This window comes from Oncorhynchus clarkii, chromosome 13 (assembly GCF_045791955.1).
Source record: "Oncorhynchus clarkii lewisi isolate Uvic-CL-2024 chromosome 13, UVic_Ocla_1.0, whole genome shotgun sequence".
In the NCBI taxonomy this organism is placed as follows: domain Eukaryota; kingdom Metazoa; phylum Chordata; class Actinopteri; order Salmoniformes; family Salmonidae; genus Oncorhynchus; species Oncorhynchus clarkii.
This window is the reverse complement of record NC_092159.1, coordinates 27,939,205-27,961,539: the sequence shown is the minus strand read 5'-3', so window position 1 is coordinate 27,961,539 and position 22,335 is coordinate 27,939,205. Positions and strand designations below refer to the sequence as shown.

Below are 22,335 nucleotides of genomic sequence, written 5' to 3'. Positions count from 1 at the left end.
GTTAGTGTGTTCTGATATAGGAACACGGGTGCTGGTCTGATATAGGAACACTGGTGCTGGTGTGGTCTGATATAGGCACATTGGTGTGTTCTGATATAGGAACACTGGTGCTAGTGTGTTCTGATATAGGAACACTGGTTCTAGTGTGCTCTGATATAGGCACATTGGTGTGTTCTGATATAGGAACACTGGTGCTAGTGTGTTCTGATATAGGAACACTGGTGCTAGTGTGCTCTGATATAGGAACACTGGTGCTAGTGTGCTCTGATACAGGAACACTGGTGCTAGTGTGTTCTGATATATGGAACACTGGTGCTAGTGTGTTCTGATATAGGAACACTGGTGCTAGCGTGTTCTGATATAGGAACACTGGTGCTAGTGTGTTCTGATATAGGAACATTGGTGTGGTCTGATATAGGAACACTGGTGCTAGTGTGTTCTGATATAGGAACACTGGTGTGGTCTGATATAGGAACACTGGTGTGGTCTGATATAGGAACACTGGTGTGGTCTGATATAGGAACACTGGTGCTGGTGTGGTCTGACATAGGAACACTGGTGTGGTCTGACATAGGAACACTGGTGCGGTCTGATATAGGAACACTGGTGCTGGTGCGGTCTGATATAGGAACACTGGTGCTAGTGTGTTCTGATAGATGAACACTGGTGCTAGTGTGTTCTGATAGATGAACACTGGTGCTAGTGTGTTCTGATAGATGAACACTGGTGCTAGTGTGTTCTGATATAGGAATATTGGTGTGGTCTGATATAGGAACACTGGTGTGGTCTGACATTGGAACACTGGTGCTGGTGTGGTCTGATATAGGAACACTGGCGCTGGTGTGGTCTGATGTAGAAACACTGGCACTGGTGTGGCCTGATATAGGAACACTGGCGCTGGTGTGTTCTGATATAGGAACACTGGTGCTAGTGTGTTCTGATATAGGAACACTGGTGCTAGTGTGTTCTGATATAGGAACATTGGTGTGGTATGATATAGGAACACTGGCGCTGGTGTGGTCTGATATAGGAACACTGGCGCTGGTGTGGTATGATATAGGAACACTGGCGCTGGTGTGCTCTGATATAGGAACACTGGTGCTAGTGTGTTCTGATATAGGAACACTGGTGCCAGTGTGTTCTGATATAGGAACACTGGTGCTAGTGTGTTCTGATATAGGAACACTGGTGCTAGTGTGTTCTGATATAGGAACACTGGTGCTAGTGTGTTCTGATATAGGAACATTGGTGTGGTCTGATATAGGAACACTGGCGCTGGTGTGGTCTGATATAGGAACACTGGCGCTGGTGTGGTATGATATAGGAACACTGGCGCTGGTGTGCTCTGATATAGGAACACTGGTGCTAGTGTGTTCTGATATAGGAACACTGGTGCCAGTGTGTTCTGATATAGGAACACTGGTGCTAGTGTGTTCTGATATAGGAACACTGGTGTGGTCTGATATAGGAACGCTGGTGTGGTCTGACATTGGAACACTGGTGCGGTCTGATATAGGAACACTGGTGCTACTGTGTTCTGATATAGGAACACTGGTGCTAGTGTGTTCTGATATAGGAAAACTGGTGCTAGTGTGCTCTGATATAGGAACACTGGTGCTAGTGTGTTCTGATATAGGAACACTGGTGCTAGTGTGTTCTGATATAGGAACACTGGTGCTAGTGTGTTCTGATATAGGAACACTGGTGCTAGTGTGTTCTGATATAGGAACACGGGTGCTGGTCTGATATAGGAACACTGGTGCTGGTGTGGTCTGATATAGGCACATTGGTGTGTTCTGATATAGGAACACTGGTGCTAGTGTGTTCTGATATAGGAACACTGGTGCTAGTGTGCTCTGATATAGGCACATTGGTGTGTTCTGATATAGGAACACTGGTGCTAGTGTGTTCTGATATAGGAACACTGGTGCTAGTGTGCTCTGATATAGGAACACTGGTGCTAGTGTGCTCTGATACAGGAACACTGGTGCTAGTGTGTTCTGATATATGGAACACTGGTGCTAGTGTGTTCTGATATAGGAACACTGGTGCTAGCGTGTTCTGATATAGGAACACTGGTGCTAGTGTGTTCTGATATAGGAACATTGGTGTGGTCTGATATAGGAACACTGGTGCTAGTTTGTTCTGATATAGGAACACTGGTGTGGTCTGATATAGGAACACTGGTGTGGTCTGATATAGGAACACTGGTGTGGTCTGATATAGGAACACTGGTGCTGGTGTGGTCTGACATAGGAACACTGGTGTGGTCTGACATAGGAACACTGGTGCGGTCTGATATAGGAACACTGGTGCTAGCGTGTTCTGATATATGAACACTGGTGCTAGTGTGTTCTGATAGATGAACACTGGTGCTAGTGTGTTCTGATAGATGAACACTGGTGCTAGTGTGTTCTGATAGATGAACACTGGTGCTAGTGTGTTCTGATATAGGAATATTGGTGTGGTCTGATATAGGAACACTGGTGTGGTCTGACATTGGAACACTGGTGCTGGTGTGGTCTGATATAGGAACACTGGCGCTGGTGTGGTCTGATGTAGAAACACTGGCACTGGTGTGGCCTGATATAGGAACACTGGCGCTGGTGTGTTCTGATATAGGAACACTGGTGCTAGTGTGTTCTGATATAGGAACACTGGTGCTAGTGTGTTCTGATATAGGAACATTGGTGTGGTCTGATATAGGAACACTGGCGCTGGTGTGGTCTGATATAGGAACACTGGCGCTGGTGTGGTATGATATAGGAACACTGGCGCTGGTGTGCTCTGATATAGGAACACTGGTGCTAGTGTGTTCTGATATAGGAACACTGGTGCCAGTGTGTTCTGATATAGGAACACTGGTGCTAGTGTGTTCTGATATAGGAACACTGGTGCTAGTGTGTTCTGATATAGGAACACTGGTGCTAGTGTGTTCTGATATAGGAACATTGGTGTGGTCTGATATAGGAACACTGGCGCTGGTGTGGTCTGATATAGGAACACTGGCGCTGGTGTGGTATGATATAGGAACACTGGCGCTGGTGTGCTCTGATATAGGAACACTGGTGCTAGTGTGTTCTGATATAGGAACACTGGTGCCAGTGTGTTCTGATATAGGAACACTGGTGCTAGTGTGTTCTGATATAGGAACACTGGTGTGGTCTGATATAGGAACGCTGGTGTGGTCTGACATTGGAACACTGGTGCGGTCTGATATAGGAACACTGGTGCTACTGTGTTCTGATATAGGAACACTGGTGCTAGTGTGTTCTGATATAGGAAAACTGGTGCTAGTGTGCTCTGATATAGGAACACTGGTGCTAGTGTGTTCTGATATAGGAACACTGGTGCTAGTGTGTTCTGATATAGGAACACTGGTGCTAGTGTGTTCTGATATAGGAACACTGGTGCTAGTGTGTTCTGATATAGGAACACTGGTGCCAGTGTGTTCTGATATAGGAACACTGGTGCTAGTGTGTTCTGATATAGGAACACTGGTGCTAGTGTGTTCTGATATAGGAACACTGGTGCTAGTGTGTTCTGATATAGGAACATTGGTGTGGTCTGATATAGGAACACTGGTGCTAGTGTGTTCTGATATAGGAACACTGGTGTGGTCTGATATAGGAACACTGGTGTGGTCTGATATAGGAACACTGGTGCTGGTGTGGTCTGACATTGGAACACTGGTGCGGTCTGACATTGGAACACTGGTGCGGTCTGATATAGGAACACTGGTGCTAGCGTGTTCTGATATATGAACACTGGTGCTAGTGTGTTCTGATATATGAACACTGGTGCTAGTGTGTTCTGATATATGAACACTGGTGCTAGTGTGTTCTGATATAGGAATATTGGTGTGGTCTGATATAGGAACACTGGTGTGGTCTGACATTGGAACACTGGTGCTGGTGTGGTCTGATATAGGAACACTGGCGCTGGTGTGGTCTGATATAGAAACACTGGCACTGGTGTGGTCTGATATAGGAACACTGGCGCTGGTGTGCTCTGATATAGGAACACTGGTGTTAGTGTGTTCTGATATAGGAACACGGGTGCTGGTCTGATATAGGAACACTGGTGCTGGTGTGGTCTGATATAGGCACATTGGTGTGTTCTGATATAGGAACACTGGTGCTAGTGTGTTCTGATATAGGAACACTGGTGCTAGTGTGCTCTGATATAGGCACATTGGTGTGTTCTGATATAGGAACACTGGTGCTAGTGTGTTCTGATATAGGAACACTGGTGCTAGTGTGCTCTGATATAGGAACACTGGTGCTAGTGTGCTCTGATACAGGAACACTGGTGCTAGTGTGTTCTGATATATGGAACACTGGTGCTAGTGTGTTCTGATATAGGAACACTGGTGCTAGTGTGTTCTGATATAGGAACACTGGTGCTAGTGTGTTCTGATATAGGAACATTGGTGTGGTCTGATATAGGAACACTGGTGCTAGTGTGTTCTGATATAGGAACACTGGTGTGGTCTGATATAGGAACACTGGTGTGGTCTGATATAGGAACACTGGTGTGGTCTGATATAGGAACACTGGTGCTGGTGTGGTCTGACATAGGAACACTGGTGTGGTCTGACATAGGAACACTGGTGCGGTCTGATATAGGAACACTGGTGCTAGCGTGTTCTGATATATGAACACTGGTGCTAGTGTGTTCTGATAGATGAACACTGGTGCTAGTGTGTTCTGATAGATGAACACTGGTGCTAGTGTGTTCTGATATAGGAATATTGGTGTGGTCTGATATAGGAACACTGGTGTGGTCTGACATTGGAACACTGGTGCTGGTGTGGTCTGATATAGGAACACTGGCGCTGGTGTGGTCTGATGTAGAAACACTGGCACTGGTGTGGCCTGATATAGGAACACTGGCGCTGGTGTGTTCTGATATAGGAACACTGGTGCTAGTGTGTTCTGATATAGGAACACTGGTGCTAGTGTGTTCTGATATAGGAACATTGGTGTGGTCTGATATAGGAACACTGGCGCTGGTGTGGTCTGATATAGGAACACTGGCGCTGGTGTGGTATGATATAGGAACACTGGCGCTGGTGTGCTCTGATATAGGAACACTGGTGCTAGTGTGTTCTGATATAGGAACACTGGTGCCAGTGTGTTCTGATATAGGAACACTGGTGCTAGTGTGTTCTGATATAGGAACACTGGTGCTAGTGTGTTCTGATATAGGAACACTGGTGCTAGTGTGTTCTGATATAGGAACATTGGTGTGGTCTGATATAGGAACACTGGCGCTGGTGTGGTCTGATATAGGAACACTGGCGCTGGTGTGGTATGATATAGGAACACTGGCGCTGGTGTGCTCTGATATAGGAACACTGGTGCTAGTGTGTTCTGATATAGGAACACTGGTGCCAGTGTGTTCTGATATAGGAACACTGGTGCTAGTGTGTTCTGATATAGGAACACTGGTGTGGTCTGATATAGGAACGCTGGTGTGGTCTGACATTGGAACACTGGTGCGGTCTGATATAGGAACACTGGTGCTACTGTGTTCTGATATAGGAACACTGGTGCTAGTGTGTTCTGATATAGGAAAACTGGTGCTAGTGTGCTCTGATATAGGAACACTGGTGCTAGTGTGTTCTGATATAGGAACACTGGTGCTAGTGTGTTCTGATATAGGAACACTGGTGCTAGTGTGTTCTGATATAGGAACACTGGTGCCAGTGTGTTCTGATATAGGAACACTGGTGCTAGTGTGTTCTGATATAGGAACACTGGTGCTAGTGTGTTCTGATATAGGAACATTGGTGTGGTCTGATATAGGAACACTGGTGCTAGTGTGTTCTGATATAGGAACACTGGTGTGGTCTGATATAGGAATACTGGTGTGGTCTGATATAGGAACACTGGTGCTGGTGTGGTCTGACATTGGAACACTGGTGCGGTCTGACATTGGAACACTGGTGCGGTCTGATATAGGAACACTGGTGCAAGCGTGTTCTGATATATGAACACTGGTGCTAGTGTGTTCTGATATATGAACACTGGTGCTAGTGTGTTCTGATATATGAACACTGGTGCTAGTGTGTTCTGATATAGGAATATTGGTGTGGTCTGATATAGGAACACTGGTGCTAGTGTGTTCTGATATAGGAACACTGGTGTGGTCTGATATAGGAACACTGGTGTGGTCTGATATAGGAACACTGGTGCTGGTGTGGTCTGACATTGGAACACTGGTGCGGTCTGACATTGGAACACTGGTGCGGTCTGATATAGGAACACTGGTGCTAGCGTGTTCTGATATATGAACACTGGTGCTAGTGTGTTCTGATATATGAACACTGGTGCTAGTGTGTTCTGATATATGAACACTGGTGCTAGTGTGTTCTGATATAGGAATATTGGTGTGGTCTGATATAGGAACACTGGTGTGGTCTGACATTGGAACACTGGTGCTGGTGTGGTCTGATATAGGAACACTGGCGCTGGTGTGGTCTGATATAGAAACACTGGCACTGGTGTGGTCTGATATAGGAACACTGGCGCTGGTGTGCTCTGATATAGGAACACTGGTGCTAGTGTGTTCTGATATAGGAACACTGGTGCCAGTGTGTTCTGATATAGGAACACTGGTGCTAGTGTGTTCTGATATAGGAACACTGGTGCTAGTGTGTTCTGATATAGGAACACTGGTGCCAGTGTGTTCTGATATAGGAACACTGGTGCTAGTGTGTTCTGATATAGGAACACTGGTGCTAGTGTGTTCTGATATAGGAACATTGGTGTGGTCTGATATAGGAACACTGGTGCTAGTGTGTTCTGATATAGGAACACTGGTGTGGTCTGATATAGGAACACTGGTGTGGTCTGATATAGGAACACTGGTGTGGTCTGATATAGGAACACTGGTGCTGGTGTGGTCTGACATAGGAACACTGGTGTGGTCTGATATAGGAACACTGGTGCGGTCTGATATAGGAACACTGGTGCTAGCGTGTTCTGATATATGAACACTGGTGCTAGTGTGTTCTGATAGATGAACACTGGTGCTAGTGTGTTCTGATAGATGAACACTGGTGCTAGTGTGTTCTGATAGATGAACACTGGTGCTAGTGTGTTCTGATATAGGAATATTGGTGTGGTCTGATATAGGAACACTGGTGTGGTCTGACATTGGAACACTGGTGCTGGTGTGGTCTGATATAGGAACACTGGCGCTGGTGTGGTCTGATGTAGAAACACTGGCACTGGTGTGGCCTGATATAGGAACACTGGCGCTGGTGTGTTCTGATATAGGAACACTGGTGCTAGTGTGTTCTGATATAGGAACACTGGTGCTAGTGTGTTCTGATATAGGAACATTGGTGTGGTCTGATATAGGAACACTGGCGCTGGTGTGGTCTGATATAGGAACACTGGCGCTGGTGTGGTATGATATAGGAACACTGGCGCTGGTGTGCTCTGATATAGGAACACTGGTGCTAGTGTGTTCTGATATAGGAACACTGGCGCTGGTGTGGTCTGATATAGGAACACTGGCGCTGGTGTGGTATGATATAGGAACACTGGCGCTGGTGTGCTCTGATATAGGAACACTGGTGCTAGTGTGTTCTGATATAGGAACACTGGTGTGGTCTGATATAGGAACACTGGTGTGGTCTGATATAGGAACACTGGTGCTGGTGTGGTCTGACATTGGAACACTGGTGCGGTCTGATATAGGAACACTGGTGCGGTCTGATATAGGAACACTGGTGCTAGCGTGTTCTGATATATGAACACTGGTGCTAGTGTGTTCTGATATATGAACACTGGTGCTAGTGTGTTCTGATATATGAACACTGGTGCTAGTGTGTTCTGATATAGGAATATTGGTGTGGTCTGATATAGGAACACTGGTGTGGTCTGACATTGGAACACTGGTGCTGGTGTGGTCTGATATAGGAACACTGGCGCTGGTGTGGTCTGATATAGAAACACTGGCACTGGTGTGGTCTGATATAGGAACACTGGCGCTGGTGTGCTCTGATATAGGAACACTGGTGCTAGTGTGTTCTGATATAGGAACACTGGTGCCAGTGTGTTCTGATATAGGAACACTGGTGCTAGTGTGTTCTGATATAGGAACACTGGTGCTAGTGTGTTCTGATATAGGAACACTGGTGCCAGTGTGTTCTGATATAGGAACACTGGTGCTAGTGTGTTCTGATATAGGAACACTGGTGCTAGTGTGTTCTGATATAGGAACATTGGTGTGGTCTGATATAGGAACACTGGTGCTAGTGTGTTCTGATATAGGAACACTGGTGTGGTCTGATATAGGAACACTGGTGTGGTCTGATATAGGAACACTGGTGTGGTCTGATATAGGAACACTGGTGCTGGTGTGGTCTGACATAGGAACACTGGTGTGGTCTGACATAGGAACACTGGTGCGGTCTGATATAGGAACACTGGTGCTAGCGTGTTCTGATATATGAACACTGGTGCTAGTGTGTTCTGATAGATGAACACTGGTGCTAGTGTGTTCTGATAGATGAACACTGGTGCTAGTGTGTTCTGATATAGGAATATTGGTGTGGTCTGATATAGGAACACTGGTGTGGTCTGACATTGGAACACTGGTGCTGGTGTGGTCTGATATAGGAACACTGGCGCTGGTGTGGTCTGATGTAGAAACACTGGCACTGGTGTGGCCTGATATAGGAACACTGGCGCTGGTGTGTTCTGATATAGGAACACTGGTGCTAGTGTGTTCTGATATAGGAACACTGGTGCTAGTGTGTTCTGATATAGGAACATTGGTGTGGTCTGATATAGGAACACTGGCGCTGGTGTGGTCTGATATAGGAACACTGGCGCTGGTGTGGTATGATATAGGAACACTGGCGCTGGTGTGCTCTGATATAGGAACACTGGTGCTAGTGTGTTCTGATATAGGAACACTGGTGCCAGTGTGTTCTGATATAGGAACACTGGTGCTAGTGTGTTCTGATATAGGAACACTGGTGCTAGTGTGTTCTGATATAGGAACACTGGTGCTAGTGTGTTCTGATATAGGAACATTGGTGTGGTCTGATATAGGAACACTGGCGCTGGTGTGGTCTGATATAGGAACACTGGCGCTGGTGTGGTATGATATAGGAACACTGGCGCTGGTGTGCTCTGATATAGGAACACTGGTGCTAGTGTGTTCTGATATAGGAACACTGGTGCCAGTGTGTTCTGATATAGGAACACTGGTGCTAGTGTGTTCTGATATAGGAACACTGGTGTGGTCTGATATAGGAACGCTGGTGTGGTCTGACATTGGAACACTGGTGCGGTCTGATATAGGAACACTGGTGCTACTGTGTTCTGATATAGGAACACTGGTGCTAGTGTGTTCTGATATAGGAAAAATGGTGCTAGTGTGCTCTGATATAGGAACACTGGTGCTAGTGTGTTCTGATATAGGAACACTGGTGCTAGTGTGTTCTGATATAGGAACACTGGTGCTAGTGTGTTCTGATATAGGAACACTGGTGCCAGTGTGTTCTGATATAGGAACACTGGTGCTAGTGTGTTCTGATATAGGAACACTGGTGCTAGTGTGTTCTGATATAGGAACATTGGTGTGGTCTGATATAGGAACACTGGTGCTAGTGTGTTCTGATATAGGAACACTGGTGTGGTCTGATATAGGAACACTGGTGTGGTCTGATATAGGAACACTGGTGCTGGTGTGGTCTGACATTGGAACACTGGTGCGGTCTGACATTGGAACACTGGTGCGGTCTGATATAGGAACACTGGTGCTAGCGTGTTCTGATATATGAACACTGGTGCTAGTGTGTTCTGATATATGAACACTGGTGCTAGTGTGTTCTGATATATGAACACTGGTGCTAGTGTGTTCTGATATAGGAATATTGGTGTGGTCTGATATAGGAACACTGGTGTGGTCTGACATTGGAACACCGGTGCTGGTGTGGTCTGATATAGGAACACTGGCGCTGGTGTGGTCTGATATAGAAACACTGGCACTGGTGTGGTCTGATATAGGAACACTGGCGCTGGTGTGCTCTGATACACTGGTGCTAGTGTGTTCTGATATAGGAACACTGGTTCCAGTGTGTTCTGATATAGGAACACTGGTGCTAGTGTGTTCTGATATAGGAACACTGGTGTGGTCTGATATAGGAACGCTGGTGTGGTCTGACATTGGAACACTGGTGCGGTCTGATATAGGAACACTGGTGCTAGTGTGTTCTGATATAGGAAAACTGGTACTAGTGTGTTCTGATATAGGAACACTGGTGCTAGTGTGTTCTGATATAGGAACACTGGTGCTAGTGTGTTCTGATATAGGAACACTGGTGCTAGTGTGTTCTGATATAGGAACACTGGTGCCAGTGTGTTCTGATATAGGAACACTGGTGCTAGTGTGTTCTGATATAGGAACACTGGTGCTAGTGTGTTCTGATATAGGAACATTGGTGTGGTCTGATATAGGAACACTGGTGCTAGTGTGTTCTGATATAGGAACACTGGTGTGGTCTGATATAGGAACACTGGTGTGGTCTGATATAGGAACACTGGTGCTGGTGTGGTCTGACATAGGAACACTGGTGTGGTCTGACATAGGAACACTGGTGCGGTCTGATATAGGAACACTGGTGCTAGCGTGTTCTGATATATGAACACTGGTGCTAGTGTGTTCTGATAGATGAACACTGGTGTTAGTGTGTTCTGATAGATGAACACTGGTGCTAGTGTGTTCTGATATATGAACACTGGTGCTAGTGTGTTCTGATATAGGAATATTGGTGTGGTCTGATATAGGAACACTGGTGTGGTCTGACATTGGAACACTGGTGCTGGTGTGGTCTGATATAGGAACACTGGCGCTGGTGTGGTCTGATGTAGAAACACTGGCACTGGTGTGGCCTGATATAGGAACACTGGTGCTGGTGTGGTCTTATATAGGAACACTGGCGCTGGTGTGGTCTGATATAGGAACACTGGCGCTTGTGTGGTCTGTAATACGAACACTGGCGCTGGTGTGGTCTGATATAGGAACACTGGCGCTGGTGTGGTCTGATATAGGAACACTGGCGCTGGTGTGGTCTGATATAGGAACACTGGCGCTGGTGTGGTCTGATATAGGAACACTGGCGCTGGTGTGGTCTGATATAGGAACACTGGCGCTGGTGTGGTCTGATATAGGAACACTGGTGCTAGTGTGTTCTGAAATAGGAACATTGGTGTGGTCTGATATAGGAACACTGGTGCTAGTGTGATCTGATATAGGAACACTGGTGCTAGTGTGTTCTGATATAGGAACACTGGTGTGGTCTGATATAGGAACACTGGTGCTGGTGTGGTCTGACATTGGAACACTGGTGCGGTCTGATATAGGAACACTGGTGCTACTGTGTTCTGATATAGGAACACTGGTGCTAGTGTGTTCTGATACAGGAAAACTGGTACTAGTGTGTTCTGATATAGGAACACTGGTGCTAGTGTGTTCTGATATAGGAACACTGGTGCTAGTGTGTTCTGATATAGGAACACTGGTGCTAGTGTGTTCTGATATAGGAACACTGGTGCTAGTGTGTTCTGATATAGGAACACTGGTGCTAGTGTGTTCTGATATAGGAACACTGGTGCTAGTGTGTTCTGATTTAGGAACACTGGTGCTAGTGTGTTCTGATTTAGGAACACTGGTGCTAGTGTGTTCTGATATAGGAACACTGGTGCTAGTGTGTTCTGATATAGGAACACTGGTGCTAGTGTGTTCTGATATAGGAACACTGGTGCTAGTGTGTTCTGATATAGGAACACTGGTGCTAGTGTGTTCTGATATAGGAACACTGGTGCTGGTGTGGTCTGATATAGGAACACTGGTGCTGGTGTGGTCTGATATAGGAACACTAGTGCTGGTGTGGTCTGATATAGGAACACTGGTGCTGGTGTGGTCTGATATAGTAAAACAACCTGTCAGAGGAACACAACCTGCTGATATAGATATCAGCCTTGAGATTTTGAGATTCTAGATTCTTCTAAGTAGCCACCTTTTGGCTTGATATTTAAGGATTTAATGTTGTTATTGATTTGATGTTATTATACATATATTTTTGTGCCACTTATTTGAAAAGTATTACAAATAAGACATTACTGTTATTATTACAATTATATAGCGCCCAATCCACTTTTCTAGACACGGGGCGAAGTCAGGATATTTAGGGGGGCTTTCAGTTGGAAAATATACTGCAGGACTATTCACAGATTGTTGATGAACACTTTTCTCATCTTTCTGTCTATAAAACAGTACTGCAATGTAGAGAAATGCATTTCACTATACATTTCAGCTTCCTGAACTGATTTTAAACCCCAGATTTCAGCATATATTTCAATTCCCTGAAGTGATTCCAACCACTGACTTCAGCATGTTTTTTTTAAGAGAATCTTAACTTGAAAATTATGTGTTCTAGCTATCAACAATTGCTTCAGTAGAAGTCTGAAGAAAATATCTCAGAACAAGCACACTGAATGTGGTGAATGGAACAGCTTCTGAAGAGAAGATCCTTCAATATCCATCACATCCACAACCATTGTGTATGTTACTGACATCATAACGCTGAAAAGACATATTGGCAATGAAAAGCAAGGAACTAATTATAAACCATATAAAACCTACTGACAATGAAAAGCAAGGAACTAATTATAAACCATATAAAACCTACTGACAATGAAAAGCAGGAACTAATTATAGACCATATAAAACCTACTGACAATGAAAAGCAGGAACTAATTATAGACCATATAAAACCTACTGACAATGAAAAGCAGGAACTAATTATAAACCATATAAAACCTACTGGCAATGAAAAGCAGGAAATAATTTTAGACCATATAAAACATACTGACAATGAAAAGCAGGAAATAATTATAAAACCTTGATTAAAGTTCACTTTCCAGAGAAAGTTTCAAGATGATCTGATGTCAGCTCCAGGTTTTACATTTCCTAAAACCTTTATGGATGTTTCATTGCCCGTCTCTTCCATTGGGTCTGTACTGTTACATTGCCCGTCTCTTCCATTGGGTCTGTACTGTTACATTGCCCGTCTCTTCCATTGGGTCTGTACTGTTACATTGCCCGTCTCTTCCATTGGGTCTGTACTGTTACATTGCCCGTCTCTTCCATTGGGTCTGTACTGTTACATTGCCCGTCTCTTCCATTGGGTCTGTACTGTTAGATTGCCAGTCCCCCACCAATCTTTATAATACTTAACAACACTCAGGACTCTTCCACTGGGTCTGTACTGCCTCATTAACATGCCCATAACTAATACTGGGGGACAGCTATGTCAATGACATCACCAGCTGTGAGTGGAAAACAAGATCCGGGAAGCCCATTCTAAAAGACATGAAATATGATTGGCTGAAAAGCCTTTTGGAGACTTGGTCACATGCTCTGTAATTATCTAAATTCATACAATGACCTGTTTATAGGGCTTAAAGCTGCAACATGTCACTTTTTGGGTGACCTGACGAACTTCACATAGAAATTTGTGTTATAGATATGCCACTCATTGAAAGCAAGTCTAAGAAGTCACAGATCTGATCTATGTCTATGCTTTCCATTCTTAAGTGTCTATTTTAGTATTTTCCCTTAGGATTTTGTACACCAGCTTCAAACTGCTTTAAATACAATATTTGAGGTTTTAGAAAATATATTTCACAGCGGTTTAGATAATACAATGATTGTGACAAAACAAATTCGGAGTGTAGACATACTGAAATCAGGCGAAATGTCACCTTTTTTATCAAATGGGGGAGAGATTTCTGCACATTGAACCTTAAAGGATAATTATCACCGTGGTTCAGGTTCACTTTTACGCAAAATCACCCTTAGAAATGCGAAAATTGATTTAATGTTTTCCAATATATTTTACGTTTTGTTGGTGGACCCCCCTCTTTGTAGCTTCATCAATTCCTACAGAACATATCCAAGTGGCTAATTAGAATATTGGGACATTGTTTGAAGCCACTACAGCAACAATGTTGACATTCTGAGACAGCAACATTTTCTGCTTGACTGGAAACTATAGAATGAACAACCAGTGCGATTGGCCAGAAACTATTGAATGAACAACCAGTGCGATTGGCTAGAAACTATTCCAATAGAATGATCAACCAGTGCGATTGGCTAGAAACTATTTCAATAGAAAGAACAACCAGTGCTTTTGTCTCTCAACTTCAAAAATATAACTAATGACTGTCTGATGTCCAGATTATATCGGTTAGAAAAATAACTAATGACTGTCTGATGTCCAGACTATATGTTAGACATTAGTTATATTTCTAAATGTTTCTAACAGATATAATCTGGACATGAGACAGTCATTAGTTATATTTCTAAATGTTTCCGTCTCATTTTGGTATCAGAAAGAAAAAGTAGTTGTAGATATTTTTGATATTGAATAGAATGTTTTATATAATTCTTTATAGTAGTTAGAATTAATATAGAAATGCTGACTGTGTACAGCGTTGTATGAAAGTTGTTTATTTGGATACAGAATATCCCTCTATTTGTCATGACCCCTAGTGGCCAATTGTAGGTGCGTTTCATTATTTGGAATATGGGAAGACGGGGTCAGTTGAAGTCCACATGGAAAAGATATGGAACAGATATAGTCCACATGGAACAGATATAGAAAACTGTATAGAAAACGCAGTTTTAAGATAGTTTTCAACCATTTAATATCATTGTTTAATATAGTTTTATTGTGGATTTATACCTCTGGATTGACCTTTTGACCTTCATAATCGCTGTAGCATTTGAACATCAATATCCATTGGAATCTGTCAATGCTTCCTTGTTGTAGCTTTAAACTGTCACTCCAGTCTCCTTTCACCTCCTGTCCATGACATCACCACTTCCTATCAAACCAACTCCTCGAATACTCTACTACTTGACGTTTGCAGTTGTCTATTAAACACAATTTTCAACGTAATATTTGGTTCCCTTTAGTGTGTTTATACTTTAATGTATTTATATATCACTTTTCAACAGTAAAGTAAAAAGTAAAAATCACTGGAGGACGTCATGAACAATTCATATAGTACAACAAGTGTAGAATGCCCTTTTAAAAATCACACGAGATCAACAACCCTGTTTTATAAGATAGTACTCACTGTATTTACTGGTGTTAATCAGATCTCCAGTCTTCTCTTCTTCGTCCTCCTCTAATGTGACAGTAATCTCCCCCTCTTCATCCTTCATTAAAAAAACGTCTTCATCTTCTTTCACTGTGACAGTAACCTCCTCCACTCCAAAAACTGCATCCTCCTTCTCTTCCTCCTCTTCTTTTACTGCAACATCCTCCTCTTCTTTCACTGAAACGTCTTTCTCTTCTTATTTCACGTTAACAGCCTCACCCTCTACTTGTTTTTGTATTGTTACAGCCTCCTCCTCTTTGACGAGAGCTTCTTTCTCCGTCCAGCAGACCGCCTCTTCTTTATCAAGAGGAGAGTAGCTTAGTGAACTCATGGTCGGGGATAATAGCTAGTTAGCATTAGCGACTAGACTAGTGCTAACTTAACCAGCCAGCTAGTTGACTTACAACGTATATATGAAATTAAATGCCGTAGCTAGTTGTTTCCACATACGTATGTTTAAATCAGAGGCAAATAAACCACGAAATTGTCTAAAGAACTTGAATGTTCCGACTTTGTTGGCTAGCGAGCTACCGAGGTGGCTGCAGTTGTTGAAGAAGCGTTCCATGCACTAGATTATACGTCACACTAGAAACATCGCCTGAAAGACACATATCGCCATCTGAGGTCTGGAGGGAGTAAACGCAGTTGAGGGAAAACTTTTTTTCTTCCATCATTGAATTATAATATTATAAAGCAGTGTAGGGAAACGTTTTTTTCTCTCCATTAAATATGAATATTATATCAACACGTACAAAGAGCAACAAGTGTTGTTTGATTAGGTTAGATGTTTTTTGAGAATTTAAAACAAACTCTACATCTACTCCACATCTGTATTTCTGATTCAGTCAAATAACTAGATATCACAATTAGCACCTAGTTATTGATACCCTTGATAAAGATGAGCAAAAATAACTGTATAAAGGAAATAAACTTTACCCACTACCAGGATATTTCAGCCCAGAAACCTGGTTACCTCTTTGCTAGGAGACTGAAACTTGGCCATAAGCGGATCTTCCAGCAAGACACATCAACATCCACGAAGAAACGGTTAATTGGGCACAAAAATCAACATTTTCAACAGCCATTTCAGTCTTCAGAGTTGAACATTGAAAACCTGTGGTTTGAATTGAACAGGACAGTCCATAAGAACAGACAAAAGAAATCAAGGACATGGAGAGATTCTGTATGGAGGAATGGTCCCACCCAATGTGTTGTCTCATCTCATAAAACATTTCAGTGTTGTTATCCTCCTAAGGCGAGGGTGCTTCCTTTTGAGAAATACATGTTAAACTATATCTCTTTCTCTGAGCAATTAGTATAAAATAATATAAATTCCCTTTTTGTGGTTGGTGTAACAATACATCATGTATATGTATATAATGAACAGACTAGATCTATACTCCATTGTTGGTGAAAGCAGGGGAAGCTACTCCATTGTTGATGAATGCAGGGAAAGCTACTCCATTGTTGATGAATGCAGGGAAAGCTACTCCATTGTTGATGAATGCAGGGAAAGCTACTCCATTGTTGATGAATGCAGGGAAAGCTACTCCATTGTTGATGAATGCAGGGAAAGCTACTCCATTGTTGATGAATGCAAGGGAAGCTACTCCATTGTTGATGAAACAGGGGAAGATACTCCATTGTTGATGAAAGCAAGGGAAGCTACTCCATTGTTAATGAAAGCAAGGAAAGCTACTCCATTGTTGATGAAAGTGGGGGAAGCTACTCCATTGTTGATGAAAGCAGGGGAAGCTACTCCATTGTTGATGAAAGCGGGGGAAGCTACTCCATTGTTGATGAATGCTGGGGAAGCTACTCCATTGTTGATGAATGCAGGGGAAGCTACTCCATTGTTGATGAATGCAAGGGAAGCTTCTCCATTGTTGATGAAAGCAGGGAAGTGTTGTAACAGAACTGCCTGAGATGTGGGGGAAGGGAAGCTGCTCACTGATTGGCTGTAGTGAAAAGGGTCCCTCCAAAAATCTATCACTATTCCAACTGACATGTCAAATTCTCCCCCAAATCTACCACTAATATGCCAAGCCTCCACAGACCCTGTCCTGTATAGACAAACAGAACAAATCATTTGACATTCAAATATGGCATTTTAAATAGCTCAATTCAATTCAGCTGGGCCTTTTTAACACAGACAGTTGTTCCTGCTGTAGATGTTATGCCTTTGTACAGATCTAGGATCAGTTCTCCTCCACAATGCATATACAGTACCGGTCAATTGTTTGGGCACACCTACAAATTCAATGTTTTTTGATTTATTTTAACTATTGTCTACATTGTAGAATAATAGTGAAGACAACACAACTATGCCAAGTGTGTGCAAAGTTGTCAAGGCAAATTGTGAATACTTTGAAGAATCTCAAATAGGAAATATATTTTGATTTGTTTAACTCTTTTTCACATATGATTCCATATGTGTTATTTTATAGTTTGAATGTCTTCACTATTATTATACAATGTAGAAAATAGTAAAAATAAAGACAAACCCTTGAATGAGTGGGTTGTGTGTCCAAACTTTTGACTGGTACTGTATATAGGCTCTTTGTCATTATGGGGTTTTAATGTCATTATTGCATATTGTGTGTAGATTGAGAAAAAAAAAAATATTTAATCAATTTTAGAATAAGGCTGTAACGTAACAAAATATAGAAAAAGTGAATGGGTCTGAATACTTTCCGAATGCACTGTATATTTTGGGGCAGTACTTAGTGACATCACATGCTGAAATATAAGGTACAAATACATAACATAGGTTCACAATATCAACATTCAATGTATCAAAATATATGACCAAGCTGGAAATTGAAACGCCAGCCCAGCCACAATCCTAGAGGTTCACTGATGATCAACCTCCTTCACATCTGACTCCAGTGATCAATCCAGAGCGTCTTCTTTTTTGAGGAATCCCGATGGACGACGTCATCAAATCGGCCGTCATCACGACCACAAGTTAATTGACATTCAGGTTATCAATAGAAAGAGCATTAGCAATATGTCCTGTCTGGTAACTTGTTTCATTTAATGGATTTAAATTGGCAGGTGCACAGGGAGAAACCCCATTAAAACACTTTTGGAAGTATTTAACTGCATCAAAGTCTGTGGCCTGTAATGTTGGGACAAATGATAGTATCTTCTTATACAAGAGACAAAATTCACAAATTCTACAGCACAACGACAGAGTCATGTCTTCAGTGTAAAACTAACAATGACTCAATAATAGGGTGGCGCACAATTGGCCCAGTGTCGTCCGTAGGCCGTCATTGTAAATAAGAATTTGTTCTTAACTGACTTGCCTATAGTTAAATAAATAAACAATCCATGCCTTCCGGGAATGTTATAACGTTACAAAGTTATGGGTGGAGTTAGAAAGTTGGCTATCAGAAGTTATACAATGTCAAATGTATTTTAATCTGTTTGTCTGGAATTTCAAAACATGACATTTGAGGGTGCAGTGGGACCAGCTATGAGTGGAAAACAAGATCCGGGAAGCGCATTCTAAAAGACATGAAATATGATTGGCTGAAAAGCCTTTTGGAGACTTGGTCACATGCTCTGTACTGATCTAAATTCATACAATGACCTGTTTATAGGCCTTAAAGCTGCAACATGTCACTTTTTGGGTGACCTGACGAACTTCACATAGAAATGTGTGTTATAGATATGTCACTCATTGAAAGCAAGTCTAAGAAGTCACAGATCTGATCTATGTGCGCTATGTCTATGCTTTCCATTCTTAAGTGTTTTTTTTTTTGTCTTTTCCCTTAGGATTTTGTACACCAGCTTTAAATACAACATTTGAGGTTTTAGAAAATATATTTCACAGCGGTTTAGATAATACAATGATTGTGACAAAACAAGTTCGGAGTGTAGACATACTGAAATCAGGTGAAATATCACCGTTTCATCAAATGGTGGAGAGATTTCTGCACATTGAACCTTAAAGGATAATTATCACCGTGGTTCAGCATCACTTTTACGCAAAATCACCCTTGGAAATGTTGTGAAAAGGAATTAAATGCTTTCTAATATATTTTACGTTTTGTTGGTGGACCCCCCTCTTTGTAGCTTCATCAATTCCTACAGAACATATCCAAGTGGCTAATTAGAATTTTGGGACATTGTTTGAAACCACTACAGCAACAATGTTGACATTCTTAGACAGTAACATTTTCTGCTTGGCTAGAAACTATAGAATGAACAACCAGTGCGATTGGCCAGAAACTATAGAATGAACAACCAGTGCGATTGGCTAGAAACTATAGAATGAACAACCAGTGCGATTGGCTAGAAACTATAGAATGAACAACCTGTGCGATTGGCTAGAAACTATAGAATGAACAACCAGTGGTTAGAAACTATTGAATGAACAACCAGTGCGATTGGCTAGAAACTATTCCAATAGAATGAACAACCAGAGCGATTGGCTAGAAACTATACCAATAGAATGAACAACCAGAGTGATTGGCTAGAAACTATTCCAATAGAAAGAACAACCAGAGCTTTTGTCTCTCAACCTCAAAAAAATAACTAATGACTGTCTGATGTACAGATTATATCCATTAGAAATATAACTAAATGACTAACAGATATAATCTGGACATCAGACAGTCATTAGTTATATTTCCGTCTCATTTTGGTATCAGAAAGAAAAAGTATTTGTAGATATTTTTGATACTGAATAGAATGTTATATAATTATTTATAGTATATAGAATTAATATAGAAATGCTGACTGTATACAGAATATCCCTCTATTTGTCATGACCCCTAGTGGCCAATTGTAGGTGCGTTTCATTATTTGGAATATGGGAAGATGGGGTCAGTTGAAGTCTACATTGAACAGATGATGGGTGCCTGTATAGAAGATGCCGTTTTAAGATAGTTTTCAACCATTTAATATCATTGTTTAATATAGTTTTATTGTGGATTTATACCTCTGGATTGACCTTTTGACCTTCATAATCGCTGTAGCATTTGAACATCAATATCCATTGGAATCTGTCAATGCTTCCTTGTTGTAGCTTTAAACTGTCACTCCAGTCTCCTTTCACCTCCTGTCCATGACATCACCACTTCCTATCAAACCAACTCCTCGAATACTCTACTACTTGACGTTTGCAGTTGTCTATTAAACACAATTTTCAACGTAATATTTGTTTCCCTTTAGTGTGTTTATACTTTAATGTATTTATATGTCACTTTTCAACAGGAAAAGTTCAAAGTAAAAATCACTGGAGGACGTCATGAACAATTCATATAGTACAATAAGTGTAGAATGCCCTTTTAAAAAAATCACACGAGATCAACAACCCTGTTTTATAAGATAGTACTCACTGTATTTACTGGTGTTAATCAGATCTCCAGTCTTCTCTTCTTCGTCCTCCTCTAATGTGACAGTAATCTCCCCCTCTTCATCCTTCATTAAAAAAACGTCTTCATCTTCTTTCACTGTGACAGTAACCTCCTCCACTCCAAAAACTGCATCCTCCTCTTCTTTTACTGTAACATCCTCCTCTTTCACTCTGAACGCGTCTTCCTCTTCTTTCACTGAAACGTCTTTCTCTTCTTCTTTCACGGTAACAGCCTCACCCTCTAATTGTTTTTGTATTGTAACAGCCTCTTCTTCTTCCTCCTCTTTGACGAGAGCTTTTGTCTCCGTCCAGCAGACAGCCTCTTCTTTATCAGGAGAGTAGCTTAGTGAACTCATGGTCAGAGATAAAAGCTAGTTAGCATTAGCGACTAGACTAGTGCTAACTTAACCAGCCAGCTAGTTGACTTACAACGTATATATGCAATTCAATGGGGTAGCTAGTTGTTTCCACATAAGTATGTTTAAATCATAGTGGCAAATAAACCACGAAATTGTCTAAAGAACTTGAATGTTCCGACTTTGTTGGCTAGCGAGCTACCGAGGTGGCTGCAGTTGTTGAAGAAGCGTTCCATGCACTAGATTATACGTCACACTAGAAACATCGCCTGAAAGACACATATCGCCATCTGCTGTCTGGAGGGAGTAAACGCAGTTGAGGGAAAACTTTTTTTCTTCCATCATTGAATTATAATATTATAAAGCAGTTTAGGGAAACGATTTTTTCTCTCCATTAAATATGAATATTATATCAACACGTACAAAGAGCAACAAGTGTTGGTTGATTAAGTCAGATTATTTATGAGAATTTAAAACAAACTCTACATCTACTCCACATCTGTATTTCTGATTCAGTCAAATAACTAGATATCACAATGAGCACCTAGTTATTGATACCCTTGATAAAGATTAGCAAAAATTACTGTATAAACTAAATAAACTTTACCCACTACCAGGATAGTTTAGCCCAGAAACCTGGTTTCCTCTCTGCTAGGAGGCTGAAACTTGGCCATAAGTGGATCTTCTAGCAAGACACCAACACCCACGAGGAAACGGTTAATTGGGCACAAAATCAACATTTTCAACGGCCATCTCAGTCTTCAGACTTGAACTCCATTGAAAACCTGTGGTTTGAATTGAACAGGACAGAAGAAGAACAGACAAAATAAATCAAGGACCTGGAGAGATTCTGTATGGAGGAATGGTCCCACCAAATGTGTTCTCTCATCTCATAAAACATTTCAGTGTTGTTATCCTCCTAAGGCGAGGGTGCTTCCTTTTGAGAAATACATGTTAAACTATATCTCTTTCTCTGAGCAATTAGTATGAAATTATATAATTTCCTTTTTTTTGTTGGTGTAACAATACATCAACAAAAAAAAGTAGATGTATATAATGAACAGACTAGGTCTATACTGCTCCTACATGGTTTAACAATACATAATGTTGATAGGTCTGTACATGACACATTATCTCCTAACCATTCACAATGCTGGCTGAGGTATGAGTAAAACATAAAATAGTATTTCCTAACCATTCACAATGTTGGCTGAGGTACCAGTAAAATGTGACATATTATTTCCTAACCATTCACAATGCTGGCTAAGGTACGAGTGAGTACAACATGACATTCTTAACCATTCACAATGCTGGCTAAGGTAAAAATACCCCAGATATGAAATGTCAAGGCTTTAGTTCAGTGGGCTACTCCATTGTTAATGAAAGCAGGGGAATCTACTCCATTGTTGATGAA

At 41.8% G+C, this 22,335-nt stretch overlaps 2 protein-coding genes across 2 annotated transcripts in view; one reads left to right on the top strand and one right to left on the bottom strand.

Moving 5' to 3' along the window:
- The window catches only part of LOC139364514 (zinc finger protein 271-like), a 31,660-nt gene extending 10,529 nt beyond the window's left edge, over positions 1 to 21,131 (bottom strand). The window contains exons 1-2 of the mRNA XM_071101304.1: positions 20,558 to 21,131; positions 15,174 to 15,392 (exon numbers count right to left, since the gene is read on the bottom strand). Of these exons, the coding sequence (XP_070957405.1) occupies positions 15,174 to 15,392; positions 20,558 to 20,921 (583 nt within the window). The 5' untranslated portion in view covers positions 20,922 to 21,131. The remainder of the gene's footprint in view (positions 1 to 15,173; positions 15,393 to 20,557) is intronic.
- The window catches only part of LOC139364513 (merozoite surface protein 9-like), a 324,715-nt gene that overhangs the window by 145,969 nt on the left and 156,411 nt on the right, over positions 1 to 22,335 (top strand). The gene's annotated exons all lie outside the window — the stretch shown is intronic.